Source organism: Psammomys obesus, unplaced genomic scaffold (assembly GCF_907164565.1).
Source record: "Psammomys obesus unplaced genomic scaffold, mPsaObe1.curated_primary_1811, whole genome shotgun sequence".
Lineage (NCBI taxonomy): Eukaryota > Metazoa > Chordata > Mammalia > Rodentia > Muridae > Psammomys > Psammomys obesus.
This window is the reverse complement of record NW_026593286.1, coordinates 13388284-13410552: the sequence shown is the minus strand read 5'-3', so window position 1 is coordinate 13410552 and position 22269 is coordinate 13388284. Positions and strand designations below refer to the sequence as shown.

General features: G+C 43.7%; 2 protein-coding genes across 2 annotated transcripts in view; one reads left to right on the top strand and one right to left on the bottom strand.

Moving 5' to 3' along the window:
• Farsb (phenylalanyl-tRNA synthetase subunit beta) overlaps positions 1-1514 on the bottom strand; it is a 63241-nt gene extending 61727 nt beyond the window's left edge. The window contains exon 1 of the mRNA XM_055617030.1: positions 1419-1514. Within this exon, the coding sequence (XP_055473005.1) occupies positions 1419-1476 (58 nt within the window). The 5' untranslated portion in view covers positions 1477-1514. The remainder of the gene's footprint in view (positions 1-1418) is intronic.
• Positions 1475-21815, top strand: Mogat1 (monoacylglycerol O-acyltransferase 1). Its single transcript, XM_055616492.1, is given in 8 exon segments — positions 1475-1567; positions 1772-1844; positions 13138-13190; positions 13192-13257; positions 13259-13302; positions 14319-14488; positions 21662-21748; positions 21751-21815. Coding segments are annotated over 8 exon segments (651 nt in total).
• The last annotated feature ends 454 nt before the right edge of the window (positions 21816-22269 follow it).

Genomic DNA, 22269 nt, shown 5'->3' with positions numbered 1-22269 from the left:
AGTCTCTGATATCAGCAATCAGGTTATAAGTCTTATCATCTTTTAAAATTCAGACAATTTCTTAATTTTCCAGAGATAAGGCGCTGACTAGGAACCGACTCTAAACGTGTTAATCTTGCCACCCACCCTCTTGTGCAGCTCAGAGACAGCACCAACAGTAGAGAATGGTTTAGGAAAACAGAATAAGTAACATAGATAAGCATATTATTAATGAATATTGGGTAAGAAATTAGGGTCACATCCCAAAGGCAAAGATATGCCATCTATTTCTATTGATGTGGGACCATTCCTGCTCACAACTATTTTATCACTTCGGAGACTAAGTCAGGAGGATACCCACAAGTTTAGAGACAGGCTGGACTTCAGAATAAGGTTCTGTCTCAAAAAGAACAGCAATAAAAACCTACAAACATGCAAACAAAGATTAACAGGAAACGGTAAGAGTTTATTTGCATGACATACAAATTACATTATTATGAACAGCTGTACCTCTTGTTCCATTTAGCTTTTTTACCATTTCGGCCTCTAACACTCAAACGGAAAGGGGAGGGGGGTCCCATAAATCACTTGTTATGACCTTTACACAAGCTAATAATTACGAAAGAGGGCGGATATCATTTCAATCACAACATCTGTGTGGAAAATGATAATTTGCTTAATATTTACCTCTCTTTCCCGCCAACGGTTTAGTTTTAGAACTGAGGAAGAGATGAAGTAAACCGTGAATATAGAAGAGACTCTGTTCGGGTCTTAGATCAACGGTTACCTATCAACTGCTGCTTCTGCCCACCATCTGGTTTTCTTTCCTAGAAACATTCGCATTTCCAAGGAAGCGTCTGACTAACGTCGTGGTTTGTTACTGTCTCGTTCACCTGGCATGTGCCTAGCTCTACTCTCAAACACTGCCTGACACACAACTGGAGCCCAGTCAACACTAAATAAAGCGTAGGCCAGGGTTGGTGGCACACGGTTGTTATCCCAGCACTCAGGAAGCTGAGGCAGGAAGACGGCGGGTTCGAAGGCAGTTGGGGGCTGCACGGTGAGACCCACGTCTTTCTCAAACGTCTCCGCTTCACTGTCAATCTGGCTCCACAGAGCAGCCTACGCTCGTGTTGTAACCCAGGGCAGGGCATCCTTCCTACTGTGTGTCCCGACACCCAAGTCGGGGCTAGGCATGCAGTAGGAGCTCAGACTCTGAATGAATGACCCTGAGAGCCCGACACGCGCCAAAGATGCAACGGCAGGCGCCGCAGAGCTGGTTCCGAGAAGCTACTTCAGCCCAGCCCAGCCTCTAGCCCGTCGGCGCGCCCCTGCGGACTACAGTAGCCGTGCAGGGCCAAACCCCGCCAGCATGCCCTTCTGTAAGGAGAGCCTGGCTCCCCCAGACACCGAGCCCAGGCCACGGGGCGGCCACTCACTGTAGGTCCGGCCCAGGGCTTGGAAGAGCAGGTCTCGTTTCACACTGACAGTCGGCATGGTGAGTATTCAACACTGCGCCTGCGCCACGTTCAGGTCCTCGGCGACCCTAGTGCGAAGGCCCCTCCGCTCCGCCTTTGGGCTGTCTCACGTAATGCCTGTCTAAATGCATAAATTTCCACTCCCGTTTTTCACCCCAATACAAGAAAAATGCCACTATCCGGTTTGCGTAATATATCTGTGTTGTGGTAACAACAGAAAGTCTTGGAACATATATACAATCGGGTGAAATTGTCTCTATTTTGACAGGAAACAGTGCGGACAGACCGCAGAGGCCTGGGTGCTCTCAAAGTAGCATATTGGGTTGAAGCCAAGTTGTCTGGGCGGAGTCCTAGAGGTGCGGGTGCGGAGGCGGGAAGTCTTTCCAGGTAAAGTCTTCCCTGAGGTGTTGAAAAGCAAGTTAACCTGGTGCAGGGCTTCCTGGAAAGATGAATGTGTAAATACTAACAGCAAGTTCTGTTAACAGACCAAGGTTTTTACTTCAGTAGCTCTGGCTGTCCTGGAACTAGCTCTATAGACCAGGCTGACCTTAACCTCACAGAGATCCCCCTGCCCCTACCTCTGCCCCTTGCCCCTCCCTCTCTGAAAGTCTGTGTGGAAAAAGCTAAGGGTTTTGAGATGGAATTTAGCAAAGGTGGTTACGATGGGCCCTAAGTGCGATTGTTTTTACCCATAGTAAGTGGAAGGCAGTGGCTTGAGTAAGATCACTACCAAAAAAAAAGACAGTCAGTGGTCATCGGAAACTGGAGGAAACAAGGAGAGAATTCTTTTCTGGCCTATGGGGCAGCCCCCGAAACACTTGGACTTGAGCCAATGAAACCGCTTTTGGATTTGTGGCCTCCAGAACCAAAATGCAACAAATTTCTATTTCATTGTATTACTGTTTTTGTTGTGAGATAAGAGTCTCAACTCTGTAGTTGAAGGAGGGGCCTGGAACTCATCCTGTAGCCCTGGCCAGAGATTTTAGAGATTCCTCTGCTTCAAGAGTCACCTCACCAGGCTCAAGTTTCTGTTTGAAATCAAAAGTTCGTGGTGCTTTCTTTTAGCAGCCGTGAAAAAATTAATATACCAAAGGAAAGTGCTATTTATGACCCCTTTAAGAGATTTAAAAGAGAGAGAGAGAAAGAAAGAAAAGAAAGGAATGGAGGGAGGGAGGGAGGGAGGGAGGGAGGAAGGAAGGAAGGAAGGAAGGAAGGAAGGAAGGAAGGAAGGAAAGACGGAAAGACGGAAGGAAGGAAAGACTATGGAGCTCGCCAGTCTGTTGGGCAGAGCAGAAACATTGCTTCCTCAAGGGAACTCCACTACCCTTCACTCAATTGAAGCAGAAGTGAGGCCAGATTTAGGCTACCTTGACTCTCAATGAGAGTTTTTCATGGCACTAATCTACACTTATGGTAAGTCTTTCGTGTAGTTTTCTGCCCCCCAAATTACTGCCTGTTGATGTGCTAACACCCAGGGGCACTCACTGCAGAATTTTCCATGGCCATGACCTCAGTTTTCTCATCTATAAAATAGAGATGATTATACATACCTTAGAATAATCAATGGAAGGGTTAGAAAGGATTCTCTTAATTAACTAGCACAGTTCTAACATCATTGGTCCTGGAAATGGGGCAGGTATCATCATTTTTGTCTTTCCTCATCAGTTTCCTGCTCTCAGAATTTCCATCTGTCATCTCTCCCAAATAATACATATTTTTTCTCATATACACAACTGCTGTGTGCCTTCTTTGTGACTAAAAGAGGCTATTAGAAGACACTAGAGGAGTAAAGAAAAGTAGGGCGTGAGTACTCATCACCAATGGCATTAGCTGACTGATAGAAAAGATACTTAGAAAAAACCCAAAGCAGTACAAAAATAGGTGTCTTTTTTTTTTTTTGTCAAGTTTAGGGCTAACCTGAGAGCTGGAATGTTGTTAACGGTAACAGGAAGTGAATGCTGTACTCACATAAAGGTCATATTTGCAGGCATCCATAAATGGTGGAACTAGAAGATGAAATAAAATCTTACAGCAACAAATGCAAACGTGTTAGTTCTGAGTGTGAGGGAAGGAATGCAACCTGGGACAGTGAGCGTTAGTGCTCCCCCAGAGAAACTGAGTGAGCAGACAGGTAAGTAGGGTAGAGAGACAGGTAATGAAGCAGTGGCCCATGCAAATGGAGAAAACTGAGAAGTTACGCAATCTGTTGTCTACAGACTGGACACTCAGAAAAATGAATAAGCTGGCTTGAAGGTCTGAAAGTGCAAGCCTCTGAGGGTCTGAATACCAGGATTGCTGAGGGCAGAAAAGATCAGTGTCTTCACTCAGCTGACAAAGATCAACTTCACACTAAACCCTTTTGCTCTATCTAAGCGTTTGAGTGGTTCCCACTCACAAGAGAGAATGTACCGAACTTAGCTCATCCACTCAAATGCGCATCCCTCAGAGACACACAACAAACAGTATTTGAACAGTCATCTAGGGATCTTTTAACTCAAGCATTTGACCATAAAATTAACCCTCATAATTCATAAGAGGCTTTAAAATACTGTTTTTTAACCTGATATGTCACTATACCTGTGTTTTTAGAAATTATATAGATATGGAAAACAAAGGATGTAAATAATGCTATTTGGGGAGGAAAAGAGAACTAGTTCTTGATTTTTTACTTTTAAGGTTTGTCCCCCACAGAGATTTTTAAAGTTTCAGCCCAATTTAAATAATTTTTCTTGATTCTGGATTTTAGGTTGTATTTTTTTAAAGATTAACTTATTTATTTAATGGGTGTTCTGTCTGTGTGTACACTTGTGTGCCAGAAGACAGCATCAGACCTCAGATGGTTGTGAGCCACCATGTGGTTGCTGGGAATTGAACTGAGGACCTGTAGAAGAGCAGACAGTGCTCTTAACCCCTGAGCTACCTCTCCAGCCCTTTAGGTTGTGTTTTTAAAACTCTTCCTCCACGCATTTTTTTAAAATCATATTTTCCTCTTTGAGTACATCAGTAGAATTCTTTTTCATTTAAATTTCATATCTTTTTTTGAAATTTGTTTTGGTTTTTGGAGTTAACGAGCAAGCTAGTTTTATTTTCTTCTCAAACAGCAAAACCAATACCATTTATTAAAAAAGCTTCTTTTCCCCATCCAGTTTGTAATATCATATATTAAATTTCCACATATATTTGGATCTACGGCCAACATGTCTGTTTCAGTGCCAGTACCAAGCTATTTTAATGATTATGGGTGCTGGTTTCCAAATCCCTCCTGGAAATCAGTTCCAAATACCGAAGAACCACATTGTCAAGTTTAGTTACACCGATGACCCTTCTTCTCTAGTTACTTTTTACATTGCTGTGACCAAAAATCCCCAACAGAAAGAATTCAAGGGAGAAAATTTTATTTCTGGCATGCTTTCAGAGGGTTCGGTCATGGTGGGCAAGACATGGAGAGGTGGCCCAGTTCACGTCACGGAGGGCCGCGGAGTCTCCTCATGGAAACAGAATAATAATTAAGACAGTCCCTTGCATAGGTTTACATTGGCTCACAACTCCAGAACGTGAAGCTTAAGATCCGGCAGCCCCACTTGCTTTCTGGGAAGGGTGGCAACTCCTGGGGAGGATGGCAGGAGTCTACACTGAGGTCAGCAGTCAAATCACGTCTGGAGTCAGAACAGTGAGAACATAAGTGAAAAGGTCACAAAGGGCACTGCTGTTTAAGTTTGAAATATCATCCAAAGATTTATATTTTGAGCACTGGATCACTAGTTTATAACATTAGTTTAGAAGGTAGAGCCTTCACAAGATGGGACCTAGCTGGCTTGAAATAGGACCCTCACCCTGGTTAGAACCTATGCTTTCTGCTTCCATTTCTGCAGCCTTGTGAACAACCATTCCAAAAACTGTTTGTATGTGTTGGGGGGGGTGTGTGTACTGAGCTTTATTGATGGTATTCAAGAGAATGGGGCTCCCTGGGCCCCTCCCACTATTCTGGGGGTCTGGGATGGAAACTGAGGGAGATGCTCAGTGTCAGGGGTAGAGTTGGGATAGGGACTCCTCAACAGCCAAAGCTTCTCTCTTGCTCTCCTGTCCTTGCTGGGGTGGGGGGTCCAGGGCTTCTTCCTCCTTGGAGGCTGTGTAGGCCATGAGGTCCACCACCTTGTAGTCAGGTTTTTTATCTATAGTTACAATAGCTGCATAGTGGCATGTCACTGTGGCTCCAGTTGGCATGTCCAGTGTTGTTCCAAATCTTCATGCTCATTTGCTACCCATGCAATCTTTACTGAAGTATCTGTTCCAATCCCTTGCACATTTTTTATTGGATGGCTTATTCTTATTACCAAACAGTCTCTTTTGAAGAGCAGAACTGTTTAATGTTGATGAATTCTAAGTTATCAATTTGTGGGTGTGAGAGAGAGGGAGAGTATATGTGTGTACATGCTTATTTGTCTGAGAGAGTATTTGTGTTCTTATTTGTGTATGTGTGAGAGAGGGAGAGTACATGTGTGTGCATGCTTATTTGTGTGTGTGTGAGAGAGTATATGTGTGTGCGTACTTGTGTGTGTGTGTGTGCGTACTTGTTTGTGTGTGTGTGTGTGTGTGTGTGTGTGTGTGTGTGTGTGAAAGAGAGGGAGAGTGTGTGTGCATGCTTATTTGTGTGGAGTGCAAGCCCAAACATGTCCCAGCAGAAAGTAGAGTCCAGAGGACAACCTTTGAGTGTTAATCTTTACCTTTCCACCATGCTTGAGAGAGCTCTTTGCTGCTCTGTGAGTCAGGCTAGCTGGCCTGAGAGCTTCAGGGAGATTCTCTTGTCTCTGCCTCCCATCTTGCTGTGGAGGGCTAGGATGGCAGGTGATTGAGATATTGCATCTGGCTTCTACTTGTGTTTTGGGAATATAATGAGAGTGTGTGCCTACCAAGCCATCCTCTCAGCCCTAAATTATCAGTCTTGTATAGATTATATCTGAGTGAAATGAGCGCTATGAAAAAAAAAAAACTTTCACTCTACAGGTGAAAAAGAAAAAGTTTATCCTAAACCTCCAAGGTGAACAAGCAGAGAGAAGCAATGGTGGGCTGGGGTGGAGGTTTTCCAGTTTTAAGGGACCCGGTACCTGGGAGGAGGGGAGCCTGTGAGTTGGAATCAAGGGTTTTAAAGTGTATAACAGGTACTTGTGTGTAGGGACTGAAGGCGCCCAGAAGCTTGTCTAGACCCTAATGGGCAGAGGTCCCTCCTGTCAGAGATAGCAATACTTCCTTTTAGCAGGTAGTGACTTATTTCTCAGGTCCCTGCGGAAATGCTTGCTTTTGTCAAACTTTGGGAAAAGATATTTTTGGGGGACCAAACAGTATCTTTGATTTCATATCTAATGAATCTTTTCATAATCCATTGTTGGGTGTTTGTTTCGGGTTTTTGTTTGTTTCTTTTTCTTTTTGAGGCATGGTCTCATTCTAGCTCAGACTGACCTGAACTTTATAGCCCAGGCTAGTCTTGAAGAACTCATAACAGTCCTCCTACCTCAGCATCCTGAGTGCTGGAATTTCAAGTGTTAGCCAGGTCAGTGTTTCCCTTTTATCTCAGGCTTATTTGGGATAATCTAGGTCCTTGCCATTTCTGTTTGTCTTTATTGTCTTTATGTTTTTACAATTTTTTTTTCCTGGGGGGGGGGGGGGGAACTGCTGGCATTTGATTAAGACACCTCTTGGTTGCAATTGAAATTACTTATGGGTTTTCTTGGGAAGCACAAAAGCGCAACGCTTGGATTTTTCCACTGCGTTGGTTTATCCTAGAAGTTTGCAGATTTCAGAGTCTAATTGAGAATCACTGAGAGCCAGGTGCAGGAATGTGTGTGTGCCTACAATCCCAGACCTTAGGGGGAGGTTGAGGAAGGAAGGTTATAAGACTCTGTCAGAAAGAAAAGAAAAGAAAAGAAAAGAAAAGAAAAGAAAGAAGGAAGGAAGGAAGGAAGGAAGGAAGGAAGGAAGGAAGGAAGGAAGGAAGGAAGGAAGGAAGGAAGGAAGGAGAGAAAGAAAGAAAGAAAGAAAGAAAGAAAGAAAGAAAGAAAGAAAGAAAGAAAGAAAGAAAGAAAGAAGATAGATCCTGGAAGATCACTGCCTAGGGATTTTTGTTAAAACGCAGATTTCCAGAGGTTTGAGCTTGTGAATCTGAGGAAACAATTTCAGAAGTAACAGTTTTAGAAAATTTTAAAAAATCCCAGATTTCCTATTCTAAAATACTCTAAATGTTAGTGTTTTTGCTACATTCCCTCCTCCAGTCTCCCTTTGTTTACCTCTCACCAGCTCTCTCACCTTCCTTTTCATTTCTCCTCCTATCCCTAGTCCTCCTTCCTCACATGCATATTATCATGTTTTCTGAACACTTTTTAAGAGTAACTTGGAGGTATGGCTGCTCTTACTTCTAAAGGCTTTAGCATATATTACCAATTTTATATGTATAGGAAATCAAGGGTATTCTTTTACAAGGTGAAACACAGACCTTGTCCCAAAGGGATAAGATATCATTTATTCTGAGCTAATTAATATACATGACCTAGGAATGGTGGAGAGCACAGATTCAGGATTTCAGCATGTTTCACCGTGGAAGGTGACTAAAAGGAAAAAAGAAGGAGGGGAAGGCAGTGCTTCCCGGTGTGGGGTACCACTTATGATTGCTAGCAGGGAGAGACCAGTGCTGATAGTTCCCAGTGAGATTGCCACTGATAACCGTTGGTGGGCCACTGGTGACGGCCAGACAGTAGAGAAAGAAAAGGAGAAAAAAAATCACACACACACACAGAGAATGGAGCGAAGGCAGGCTCCAAAACCAACACTTTATTTTTTTCTCTTGGCACTTTTATACCTCCTAAAACAAAGTTCTTTCTCTACGTAAGAATTAAAATTACCTCATGGCCATAGGTTACATATTGTCTAAAAGTAATCACAAAACCATATTTTTTTTTCAAAAACAGATAAAGTCGATACACAAGAGGGAGTTACCACAAGATTATTGATTACATGTTTTTCTATTAAAACTCACACCTAACTAAACAGTCTTTATCTTTATTCCACAAGTTCATTATAAGTTCAGAGCAATACTTTTTTGTCATAGGTTAACAAGGATTTTACCAAGAAACAGGTCATCTATCTTATGCCTTATTTTTGAAATCTTGTATTAAGTCTAGTTGTGTCTTGTATGAAGTCTAGTTACACTAGCTAATCATCCATTCTTTGTTCTTATACTCACAATAGAACTACCCACTCCTCGTTCACAGCTTTTTATCATGGTGCACACCAAGACTTCTAACTTCATCCTTGGATCTAACCTAGAATGAATGCTTTCCCTGACCATTAACTTGTCCTATTTTTCTTCCTAGTGCAAATTATATGCTTGTAATGCACGAAAGCTCACTGAACTCCTTTTGCAGTCTTTACTATTTTATGAGGAGGCACATTTACTTTTTCCAAGACAGGGTTTCTGTGTGTAGCCTTGGCTATCCTGGACTCACTTTGTAGACCAGGCTGGCCTCGAACTCACAGAAATCCACCTGCCTCTACCTCCCTGAGTGTTGGGATAATAGGTGTGTACCACCAACTTCCCAAATGTATCTTAACTTTTTAACTTCTTAAAATTACTTGAATCAAATCAGCAATTCTATAAAATTATTATCAGGAATTATAAAACCATCAATTTATCTAAAGAGCATTGTTTCATGAAAGTACGTCTTCATATCTATCTGAAGGAAATTTTTTCAGCAGAGTACACCAACATCCAGGAAGCAATCACACCAGACTACAGACAGTGAGGGTCTCTCCATATCTAATCACACCAGGCCAGATATATGAGGAATACAGCAATGACATGCGCAGGCACATCAGCAGCAAGAAGCAATCTGGAGATGAAAGCCCCGGGGCCTCTCCAACGTACACCCATCGCAGCCATGCAAAATAGTGGGCAGTAGCTGGGCAAGTGGTGGCACACACCTTTAATCCCAGAACTTGGAAGTCTGAGGCAGGTGAAGCTGTATGAGTTTGAGGCCAGCCTGATCTAAGAGTTCTTGGACAGCCAAGGCTACACAGAGAAACCCTATCTCAAAACAAACAAACAAACAACAGTGAGCTGTCTCCAGGAAGCTCACTTGCCTATTGTAGCTCTTCCTGCATGGCACCTGCCAGAGTTGTTTGTATGTGTGTGTGTGGGGGGGGGGTACTTTAACACTCACGTGAATGATTTGTATGAGTTCTTAGACATCTCTGAACACTGTCATACCTCTTTGCTATAATATATAAGTCAAACATTTAAAAATGTATTTTTTGAAGCTGGGTGCAGTGATGCACACCTGTAATCTCAGCCCCTCTCCAATTATGAGGTTGTAGGTGCTCTCTTCCGTGCCTGTGAAGCTATGGAATAGCCTTTAATTACTAATTCTGAGAACAGGATCAGCCTGAAGTGCTTTAAAGATGCATATGTGTATATATGTGTATATATGTATATGTATACATGTACATGTATATGTATATACATATATACACACATATAAGCCTATGCTCGTGCCAATAACCTGCATTTCAACTCAAGAGACCCTATTTGGTTTTCCACCTTGATCAACTCTTTGACCATATGTTTCTGTAGCTTACGAAGTATTTTGTGCTTGTCAAAGTTGTCAGTTATGGAGGGTGGTTATACTTGCCGTTGCAGCTCCTGAGTATAAAGAAAAATGAGTAGCCTTTTTCAAAAAAAATTCCTACTTCAGTATCGATTTGTGACAGTTAAGGACAGATTTTTCTGTTACCCTCCAGGTTGTCATGGCTTCCTAAATAGTCACTTCTGTTGTTATGTGTCTGTTTGAAAATCACTACAATCCAAAACTGGCAAAGATCCACACTGGCTTTGCAGAGTCTTGTGCCTTTCACGGCCTCAAATGCCGAACTCAGTCCAGTAAGTGCTGTCGGGAACAGTAGAGGGCGCCCTAACCCCACGCAATACCGTGTTATCTGCTATCTGACCTCTAGAGGGTGCACTACACATCAAACTACCAAAGAAAATAATCCCCTTGCTCATCTTGTAGACACTGGGTTAGAGTTTTATAAAAGGAAAAAATATATATATATAAAGATAAAATTTTAATTTCCAAAAAAAGTTACAGAAATAGGTTTTAAATTTACTTTTTTGCTGAATGAAAGTAGAATCACTCGTAAATTTGAGTAGCTGAGAACAGGTGAGGCTGAGACAGCAAGCTACTCCCCTCTTCATGGCCATGTCAGTCAGTCCCAGAGTCTTTCTTAACATAGTGATCACAGCCATTCCTGTTTACTAGAGCTGATACTCAGATTAAATCTGTGTGTCGTGTGCCTTCATTGGCTTATTTATTTACTTACTTAGTTGTTTGTTTGTTGGAGCTTTTGAGATTGGGTCTCTCTGTAACCACGGCTGGCTTATTACTTGTTGTATAGACCAGACTGGTCTCAAAATCACAGAGACCCATCTGCCTGGGTATGCACCACCACACTGACCATTACTGGTTTATACTATTGTAAAATGGTTCCTTTTGAGGCAGCCTTCATGCCTTAAATGCTAAATAAGAACACCTAAATTTGTAACCAGTGATAACCTGGGCTGTTACTCTCTCTGAGTCCTCAGTAGCATCTCCCATACTGGTTTCCTAGGAAATTCTGCAGTTCCAGGCTTCCTCCTGTGACCTACCCAACACACAGGAAATTTCTGTGGCTCCAGATTCTCTTAAACCCATACTACAACCCATCGTTTTGGAGAGTTTGAAACCACCAAATGACAGACAGAACAGTATGGGTTTCAAGGCTTCTTTGCTCTCTGTCTCCCTGGCATGCTAGAGAAGGCAGCAGATCTAGCTACAGCAGCCTCTTGCATCATGCAGAGCACCTTCGGTTGTACTCTGTGGGAAAGCCACAGGGAAGAGCACCTTCGGTTGTACTCTGTGGGGAAGCCACAGGGAGCTTGTCAGGAGCTCTGAACAAAAGCGCTATCTGTTCATTCGTTTAGTAGTAGAAAGATCATTCACATAGTGGCTCAGAGGCAGGCTAGATGGGTGGAGTCTGAACACTAGAACTATGGGACAGGCATCCGGCAGTGGTCAGGGGGACCTGATGAGGGCTACCCTGGCACAGTGCTCTGATGATAGAAATCCAGAAGAGAACATTGTTTGATAGAGTAACAAGACTTAGTGAATGATTCATCTTCCGGTAGCCAGCAGCTGTGTATTATCATTATTTACCAATACTGTGACCAACTATCCAATAAATGGCTTTGGAATGAAATGAGTCCCGAGTCAACTGGTGGCCAGCAGAGGGGAATTTGCACAACAGACTCATATTTCTAACTGGATGACTGGACGAATGATGAAATCCTTTGTCTTGATGTTGGAACAGGACCTGCTCTGAGGAATAATTTGATACATTAGATTTGGAGATACAAGCTTGATGTGTCTTTGAGCTGTCAAAGTGGAGATTTCCATTTGGCCGTTTGGTGCTGTGGTCAAGGAAGCTGAGGAATATATTCCAGGAAATAGGTTTGGTAGAATTCAGCACACATAAGTCGTAGTTGAGTTCATGGGTATGGATGAGGTTAGAAGACAATAGAAATAATGAAGGGACTCTCAGAAATACCTTCTTACAGGATGGGCTAGAAATAGAAGCTAGTGAGCTTGAAAATTAGCCAGAAGAAAGCTAGAAGGATTGTGTGTCAAGGGAACTGTCTTTGCAAGAGAACCAATGCCTTATTTCTCACTAAGGTTGCTTAGAATTAAATGTCATGTCTTGAACTCAGGGAAAGTTCAAAGCCATCACGATCAGGTTCTCTCATCTGTTGTTGATTATTAATATTTATTACTGATTTATATTTTAGTCAAACAGTGGTTATTCTTAAACCAGATGTATACCCAAATCACCACACAGAGACTGGGATTAATTTAATTAACCTCGTGCACAAAGCTGGGCAATAGTTATTCCATCCTAAACCTCTTCGCCCGCATAGTTTCCTACCATTCAGATTTCACCCATTATACCTGCTTTTAGTCATATCTTAGGTCCAGTTCATCTCTGCTGGTGGTTCCAAGTCCTCTCCTCCCCTATCTCTCTTCCTTAGTCCCTCCCACTAGCTTCTTTCTCCTTCTCTTCAGACCAGGATGGCCCACCCTATTCTCTCCATTGCTCAGCACTGCCTGGTTGTTTTATTGATACAGAGAACAAATGGTGGCATGTTTACACAAGCTTGTGACAGGTGATGCTTAGAGTAAAGATCACAATGCAATGTCCAGATTGAAACTAGATAGTGGGGGAGAGAAATCAGCGTGTGAAGGAACAAGGGTAAATTGTATACATTCCACAAGAATGTTATGCCAACACTTATCCATCAGCGCCTGCCTTTTCTCTCAAGAGAGCAGGCCCATCAAAGCCAGGTTTGACCTGTAACCCAGTGTACTGAAGGCTGAGGTAGGATGATTGCCATGAGTTTAATGCACACTTAGGCTAGTGCAGCAGGTGTGACCTTGTAGAGAAAAAGAGAGGAGAGAGAGAATCATTCAGAATCATTACATTTCTTTAATGGTAAGAATCATAATGAAATCATCGCCATTGCTATAAAACGTTACTTTTAAAAAATAATTCTTCAGAAAGAACAGCTAATTACACACTTTGACTCATTACGGGCCGGTTTCAGTTTCTCAAAAGAGCTTGGACCATGTGTTGAGCACGAATGGAGGCAAGCGTATTTTCAGTCATTGTCGCTGGGGCAGCAAAGGAGTCACTGTATGCCCAACCCGGAAAATCCACGGTGTTCATTCATCCACCAGAGCAAAGGATTTGTTACGGTGGCCTTGACCCATGAGTAAGTAGCCTTTTTTTTTCTTCAGTTTTGCTGGAGACAGGATCTTGATATGTAGTACAGGCTGGACCGAAACTACTGTATAGTCCAAGCTGCCCTCAGACTTGTGGTGACCCTCCCACTGAGACTGCCAAGTCCTGGGATGATGTGGTGTGAGCCGCCCTGCCTGGCCTAGTTAAGTGGCCATTTGTTTAGGGTGAGAATGCTTTAAAAGGAGGAGATGTTAAATGAGCACAAAGAATGCTCATAACTTTTCTAGTCCTTAAGGAACATTCGCCAAGTCAATGGGAATGGGGTATGAGCTTTCTACCATACAGCAATTTAAAACAAGAGCAATAACAACAGTTGACACAAATTTTTACATATGCAACAAAATGAGCAGAAGCCAGGAAAGGGGGGGGGGCTTCCCTATATCCCTGGGGATACATTTCATCTTGCTGTGGAAAGAAGGAAGCCACTGATCGTGTTCCTCCCACAGCCTACAGTCAGAGAGTGGTGAATGATGGTACTCAGCTCACTTCTGCCTTCTCTCCCCTTTGTTTATGGACTGTGGCCCATAGATGTTTACAGCTTATACTCAGGGGTCCTCATCCCCTCTTCACTCAAAACCTCTCTAAAAACACCGTCACAGACACACCCAGAGGTGTGTCTCCTAGGAGATTCCAAATCCAGTCGTTGACGATTCAACGTCAGTGGGAGGTGTTCTTAAAAAAACCTGGATGAAATTAAATTATTTAAGTTCATATCCTAGAGACTGGGGGGGGGGGCTTAATGGCTCAGCCATTGAACTGTGCAATTTTGAAGACTGGAGTTTGGATCCCAGCACCCACATAGCAAGCCTGGCGTCCTGCAGACACACATAGCTCCGTCTCTGAGGGAGGGAAACTTCCTTTTAGCCTGTGCCTTACCCAGGGGTGTGCCCCTGCAGACATATTTGCGCACACATTTATACAACCAAAAAAGCCAAGCATGTTGCGTTTACTTGTAAAATCTGTGTCCTTCCTCTCTGTTGTTTGCGCTGCCAGTTTGGTCGCAGTATTTTCTTTTGGTGAAAGTGAACTATTTAAACAAATTAGCAACCCTGAAGGCTCATGGCTTCGAACTGTACCAGACTAAATGCTGAAATGAATGGGGTTCCAGTACAGCTTTGGCCTGATGCCCTATTGGAAATCCATCTACGCTGTTAGTGTGTACATGAAATATAGAAAATGATCCCACTTCATACAGTGTTTACTGTTATTGGCTAGGTGCTAATAATTCTAGAGAAGTGGTCCTGAGTTTGGAGTTCCTAATGTCTCAATCTTCCTAATGCTGTGACCCTTTAATACAGTTCCGCATGTTGTGGTGACCCCAACCATAAAATTATTGTTGTTGCTACTTCATAACTGTAATTTTTCTACTGTTAGGAATTGTAATGTAAATATCTGACGTATAGGACATCTGATATGTGACCCCTGTGAAAGGTCATTCAGCCCCCAAGGGGTTATGACCCACAGTTAGACTTTAACTGAACTTTAACCATAGTATGCATGTTTAATGAACTATCTCTATTTCACTTTTGAGAGGCAGTTGATTACCATGCAATACACCACTGCAGAACTAGAATGCAAGTTTAGACATGAAGTTTCTAGTGCTCCTTAGTGGACCTGTTTCTCTGCACTTGCCTGTACCACAGTGGTGGACTGATAGACAAATGACCTCAGAGGCTGAACACTGGAAACTTTCTATATTTGTCTTCACAGCCACACACCCCCTGGCATGCTTTGTGCCACTAATTATGCTTATATGTATTCTAGCATCAAATGATTTCATTTATAAAAAGTCGGTGGATGGCTAGAGATGGGAGAAGAGAAAAAGGAAAGGGGCAGGCCTAACCTGGTGATGTGCCTATAGTTTCACCTGCTTAAGATTTGCAGGCAGGAGGAACCCTGGGTCAAGGCCAGCCTGAGCAACACGCAAGGCTCTGTCTCAAGTAGACCAGGCTTTTGTCTCAAAGTAGACAAAAAACAAATGGCAGGAGTGAAATAAGTTCCTTCTGAGGCTTGGAAGAGACTAAGAAGTTGAAAATGCCGAAACCACAGCTTTGCATGTTGTTTACATGGAAATAGTATCTTTAGCGCAATAACATAATAACTAAAATTTAAATGTAATGACTTTTTTTTAGATCTGTTTCACTAGGATTTCCTTCCTTCTTCTCCTTCTCCTCCCTTCTTCCCCTTTCTCTTTCAGGGTCTCATGTAGCCCAGGCTAGCCTGGAACTCACTATATAGCCAGGTGATCTTGAACTTCCAATCCTTCTGCTTCCACTGGACCACTCCTGCTGGGATTCCACAATGCATGTGTGCACACAGCATCTTCAGTTTGTGTGAGCCCTGCAGCTCAGATATAGTCATGTGATGCTATTTTTAGCTGCCATATTTAACTCAGGTGGAATGTAGCCACCTGTTGGTTAGTTATTGGGGGAGCGCTGGGGTACTTTTCAGAGTACAGCTGGACGTCAGCTCATTTCTTTGGCTTGATATGACTCGTCATTTTTGCTCCATTATGCAATGCTATTGGTCTGGGGAGAGAAATATAATGGAAATGACAAGTTATGATTTGGGGGGATAAGTTTAATTAGCTGTAGTGCATATGCTCACGTAAAATTGTAAATGCTGAAAATGGAGGGCATTCTGTTGTGTTAAAGGATTGTGGTTATTACCTCATTGCATGGACTTTTTTTTTTTTCTTTTTAAGTAGAGTGGCTTGGTGTCTGATGTAGTTAAATTATGCCTTTCCTGACAAAACCAGAGTCAAATGAAGTTGCTAAATGTGGCCTAGACATCAAGATGTATTTTCATTCATACTGTGCATTGTGCTTCTTTTGAAACTCAGAAAAAAGGGGACATTTCATTGGCTCATCAATCTGCTTACTCCCAATGGTTCTTAGTCTGTAGTATCAAGCAGCCTGATACCATCTGAAACTTTTAAATGAAGTTAATAATATGAACATTTCATAAAGGCCCAGCTGTCATAATCTTAGGACAACAGAGGAGAAGTCAAAGTTTCCAAACAGCCCAACTTGTGGGAAGCAGACCAAACACAGAGCCATAATCCCAATTACTAGGTAGCTGAGACAGGAAGATAACAAGTTTAAAGCTGGCCTGGGCTTCAGAGTGAGTTCAAGGCCAGCCTGGACATAAGCGACATAGTTAGACTGTTTAGCTTAGTGATAGAGGAATCACCTAGCACGTGAAAGATATATTCAGTTCTCAGCTGTGCAAGAAGGAAGGCTAAGACAGATGGAGAGAAGGTAGGAAGAAAGAAAGAAGGAGGAAGAGAGAGGAGGCAGGATTGGTTCTTGGTATGTATGTCAGAATGGCTGTGGCTAACATGGCCCCAGCTGTGCACAGGTTGATATGGACATTAAGAACCCTATCATAATCAGGCAATGGGCTGAGGGAAGCAGTGAGGTCTAAGATCAGACCCTGAGTGACTAGAAGTGTTTTCTTTCCTCTCAGTCTTAGATTTTCCAATCCTAAGGAAGAAGGTAACCGTAACTGAAGGATTCTCTCTTGGGCTTCTCCAGGGATCACGTGTCACAATGCCTGCAAAGCTGTGCTGCCCAAGTCCTGGGAGGGTGCAGCAGACAGGCAGGACCGAAGCCCTCCTCACCAGCTTGCCGAGAGTGTCGACTGTACTGAGCAGGGATTCCAGCCAAAATGTTAACCCCAATCAAATTGTGAGAAAATAGGCAAATGGCTCATAAAAAAAAAAAAAAAAAAAATCTCAGTTTCTGAAAGGACAGAGAAGAGGAGGCACACAGCTGTTGAGGGTTAGAGAAGCAAATGCAGGCATGGCTAATGAAGCCTTTGACAGTTGGAATGTGGATCTTGTGCAAAATGTCGAACGATGGTCTGACCCTGTGGGTGTGATCGTGGTGCTGTGCAGGACACTTTCCCTCATTCTCTAGAAAATAAAATAGTGTGGGGTGAGTCACATGACTAAGGTAGTGCCATCCACGCCCTCCTTTCAGATGATTTTAGAGATGAATAATATTCTGCCTGTCATGGCGGTACATGTCTTCAGTCCCAGCACGTAGGAGGCAGAGGCAGGAAGACTGTTTCAAGTTTAAGGCTAGCCAGGGCTACATATTAGATCTGGCCTCAGAACCAAACAGACAAATGAACAAGCAGACAACACCCCTAATCAGGAACTAGTTGGGTAACTTTGGTAGATGGAATGCTCATCTAGGAAGCACAAACGCTAGATTTGATCCCCAGCATAAAACAGGTAGATGAATACCTGTAAGCCCAGCACTTGGAAGTTAGAAGCAAGGGGATCCACAGTCCATAGCCATTCTTGGCTACATAATGAGTTCAGGGCCAGCCTGGGCTACATGAGACCTTGTCTCAAAAAAAAAATTAAAAAGATAGTCATCCCTGTGTATGCGGCTGTGCACACGTGTGCAGGTGCACGCAAAGCCCAGGGGAAGGGCCGAATGCAGCTAAGGGGGTGCAAGTGAGTATGCTATTCTTTCTAAACAAAAAAGATAAGCAAGCATGTTTTCTTTTAATGAAACTGAGTCCAACCCACAGAAGGGCAAAAATAGTTCACTTTGCCTTAAATCATCATCATGTACTGGAGAGTGAGGCACAGGCCAAAAGATTTCAGAAATAGAAGAAAAGGAAGGAATTCAATTTAAATTTTATTTATAAGACAGCAGATATTAAAGGAAAGAGTGATGTCAGGAGGACTCACAGCAGACATGTAGGAGACACGTTCCTATGTTGGGTTGGCCAACGGCAGGCAGTTGTGGGAAGTAGCTAAAATGTATGCAGAGACTAAAGACAGGAAAGCATTATTGTAACACAGTTTGCAAGGATTTCTCTTGGCTACTTCCCCTGTCTGTTGAAGGTTTCTTTCTTTCTGGTATAAAGAAGAACATGATTTACATGGGACTTTTAGTTCCTTCTATCAGGAAGAAAAGGGAAGTCTGTAACATCCTCCTCACACCGCAAAAGGACCAGCTGCAGTGTTTTAGGTTCCTTTAGCTCAGGATAACCCCTGTGCCGAAGCGGCAAACCACATGGTGTACTTCAGCACCTAGTGTCACATGCTCACTGCTCATTGAAGGCTCATACGTGAGTGTCTGTACTGCCATGGACCAGAGTACTCATGCATGTGCACACACAGGCGGCCTTTTGGACTTCCATCAGAGACTAGATCTGGACTCAGGGTGCTCCCGGATCCCAAGTGTCTCCCCAGCCCCATGGACGCCCACCTGTTATTTCTCTGGTGGGGCACCTTAAGAAGGGAGCTTTCTGCATGAGACTAGGAGAGTCTTGCCTGGTGTAGTGACACAAGTTTGTAACCCCAGTGCTTGAGAGGCCCAGACAGCTTGAGGCCAGCCTGGGGTACTTAATGAGTGACCACACAGGAAAACTGTCCAAAAGAAAAGAAAAATGGAGGGCTGTAACCCGATGGAATCTTTCTACCTACAGACAAGCAGAATGAAGGTACTTTTATTTTGAAAGATTGATTCTTTACTTCCCTGAGAAGAGTGTTAATGTCCGTTTCCAATCCTCATGTACTGGTTCACAAAATTCCCTGTCCTCCATCTGAGGACATGGAGTTGCAGCATGATAGGGATCCTTGGAGGCAATGTCCTATTGCTGTGCTTTTCCCATTCTCCATCCCAGACAAACTTAGCACAGCACATGGAGATGAGCAGGACTGCTGTGAGAGGCCAGAGATGAGCAGCCAAATTCCAATAGTTGTGCAAAAGCTGAATTGAAAGCTGCAACACTGGAGCATGTCAGCCATGATGTGATGAAAACACAGAATACACCAGGTGGTTTTGTCTATGGCCCAGCTAGCTTGGATCTTAGCCTTTCTTACCTGTGAATGAGAGGCAGTTGTGGTATCCTCCCTAGGTTGTTCTAGCGTTTGATTTAATCACATCTGATAGATACCCGTAAGCATTAATGTTTCCAGTAAGGGCTCACCCCAATTCCAAGATGCAAGAGTTGAACTGAATCCACACAGGGCCTTGTCCCCAGTGCTCCCAGTTGTGTGGTTTTTACCTCAGAGCTGATAGATGAGCTTGAGTTTTTTAGTCTAAGTATGGTCTCAATGGTCAAATTTTTGCTCTGTTACCTCTAGCTCATCCCTGAAAAACAACTGAGACTTTCTTACCTTCTAGCTCAGTTTGGGAACTACTTAGGAACAGAAAGAAAGAAAGAGTGCTAGGCTTAAATATTAACTTCCTAGAGGAGGGGCAGGGTGGGGACTGGAACCTTTATCATCTCAGAGAAAGACAAGGGGGCAATGGGCATATTGCAAGGAGAGGGTCTTCTGAGGAATTCACCAGAAAAGGGCATATTTGAACTCCTGGAAGAACCCACTGAAATGCAGTGAAACTTGGAAAGGGGGCAGGGCTGAGCGTAGCCACAGTGCCATTCCTAGGAAGGAAGATGCTCTAACTGAGAAGTCACACCTCCTGCGGCAGTAAGCGTGGTGCAGTACACTCGCTCTCAGCGCTGCCTCCCCTATCGCAGTTCTTTCTGTGAGACTACAAGTTTACTGCTCATCCCGGGTATAGGTTTCCCAGTTGTCCTTCCCCAAAGTTTAGAACCTCGAGGAAGCGTTGAGATCAAGCTGTACCCTGTCATCCCACCCAGGAAAAAGTATGCAGAGAGAAAGCTCAGAACGATCCAGGCTGCGCACTGTGTAGCCGAGGTTGGCCTGGGACTCATGGTCCTCCGGCCTCTGCCTCCTGAGTGCTGAACTACAGGCACGCAGCAGCAGCAGCCCTGGTTTATTCCCACCAGTTCTCTCTGCTGTGTGTCAAAGAACTGAAGTCTGCTGTGCATAAACTTGGCTTCCAAAAAGCCAGGCGAGGTAGCACACACCTGTAATCTCAGCACTCGGGAGGCAGAGGGAGGCGGCTCTCTGTGAGTTTGATGTCAGCCTAGTCTACAAAGCAAGTTCCAGGACACCAAGTTTACACAGAGAAACCCTGTCTCAAAAACAAACAAACAAAAAAGATCAAAGAAAACGGCACAGGAGCGTTTGGAGGCTCCCTCTGATGAAACACTCAGCAATTGAGGGTGTGGGCGTGTCACTGGCTTCTCTATGCCCCTCAATTCCCACATCCATGCGCTTTATCTCTTGTTGCCACTTTATTCCTTCATGGTTGCTTAGTTCTTTCTTAAATAACTACCTCTGTTCCTGGCACAAGTTCACCATTGTATGTAGCTTGGAGAAAAAAAAGCTTTTGTACTCCATTTCCCCTGTATAGCCAGTTTACGGGGCTCAAGCTCAAGCTAATGACTTGAAGAAACAGTTTGCATCAAGGTTTGATGTTACCCATCCCGGCCATGGGCGCAGTGGCAGGATCCGGCCAGCAGGGGGTGCAGTGTATACAGGTCGCAAAGACTTGTATTTCCAAACTCCCTAAAATTCTGAGATGACTTATTATATAAACGTCTTTTAAAATATGCACAGAAGCCGAGAGATTTATTTACAACTAATCAGCATTTTTTTAAATTATGCAGGTGAAATAAATTATTTTTTCTTTGTGGAGCATTCATATGATACAGATAAAATTAACCTTTTCCCATCCCAGACTCCGTCCCCAGAGGGAAATGTTGATCATTCCAGATTTTTCCTGCGCACTGAAAATACTGGTGCACCTAAAAAATATAATTTTTTATAGATAAGATCATACTTCATTTTACAACTTTCCTTGGACATTTTAGACATCCTGTGTGCCACATTATTTGTTCTTGCTTTTAAAAAGATAGCTGCCCAGGATTGCACTGAATAACGTGGCTCAGCTTATGTAACTGTTTTCCTAATGAGCTGTGGTTGCTTTCAGTTTTGTCATTTTTATGACTTTCTCTCGAACAGAGACTTCACTGTAAAGAAACGTGACACTTTCAATTGATTCGAAAGACTTTTTTTTTTTTTTAAAGAGTCAGAATAGAGGGATGCCACGTGACCCGAGCATGTCGCAGTCAGTCACAATAAGAACACTGTGATCTGGCTGTCAGCTCTGCCCGGGGGAGGAGGGTGACGTGGCACAGCAACGCCCACCCCGCACACAGCTGCAGCCGGCACAGCAGCGCGATTGACTCAGAAGTCAAACCACCGGGAGAGTGACAGCTTAGTGTCTGCTGAGGAGGGGAACTCTCTCTGTGTTGTCAAGTGCGATGGTGTGACTGAGTTAGGCAGCCAGTGAGCTGAGGAGAACGCTGGAGCCAGCCGGCTGGAGGGATGCCGATTGGCAGCCCCGGCCCTCAGCTGCCCACGGGAGGCACAGGCTGCCGTGGAGGGGCGGCTGTTTGGAGGGTGATGCTTGCTCTGTTTTCCACAGTTGGCCGCCCCATCCCTGCTCAACAGACCCTGTACCCGACCCCGCAGCAGACTGAGGAGCTGCCCCCGACCTCCATGAGGGAGCTGAGGGACTAGTCAATGAGCACAAACGGAAGTATGGTATTCCAGAGCCCCAAACTCTGGTTTTTAAATGACTGTCGCCTCCGAGGCGCAAAGGAAGACAAGAAAGCATTGCTGAGAAAATAACTATTTCAAATAAGTTCTCTTTGGGGTTTTTTGTTTGTTTGCTTTGCCTATAGAATCAAATTGCAGCTGAAAGATGTTTGTGATGGAGAGCACTGCTGGTATTTTGTACTGTGGTCAATAAAAGTACAGTAAATGGAGAGCTGGGGTTGTAGCCCAGTGGTAGCATGCTTGCCCAGAGTGGCTAAGGCCCCAGGTTTGATCCTTAACACTGGAAAATAAAAATACACCAGATGATTACAGGGCTGAAGATGACTAAGACTTAAGACTCTTCTGAATTTGGGGAGACTAGTCAGTTCTTCAGTTTCCTAAAAGGTTTCTAATTACTCACGTGCTCAGAGCAAAAGCAAAATACCAACCCCAGAGCGCCTCTGGGCTCTGAGCACGATGTGGCTTAGTTAGGGT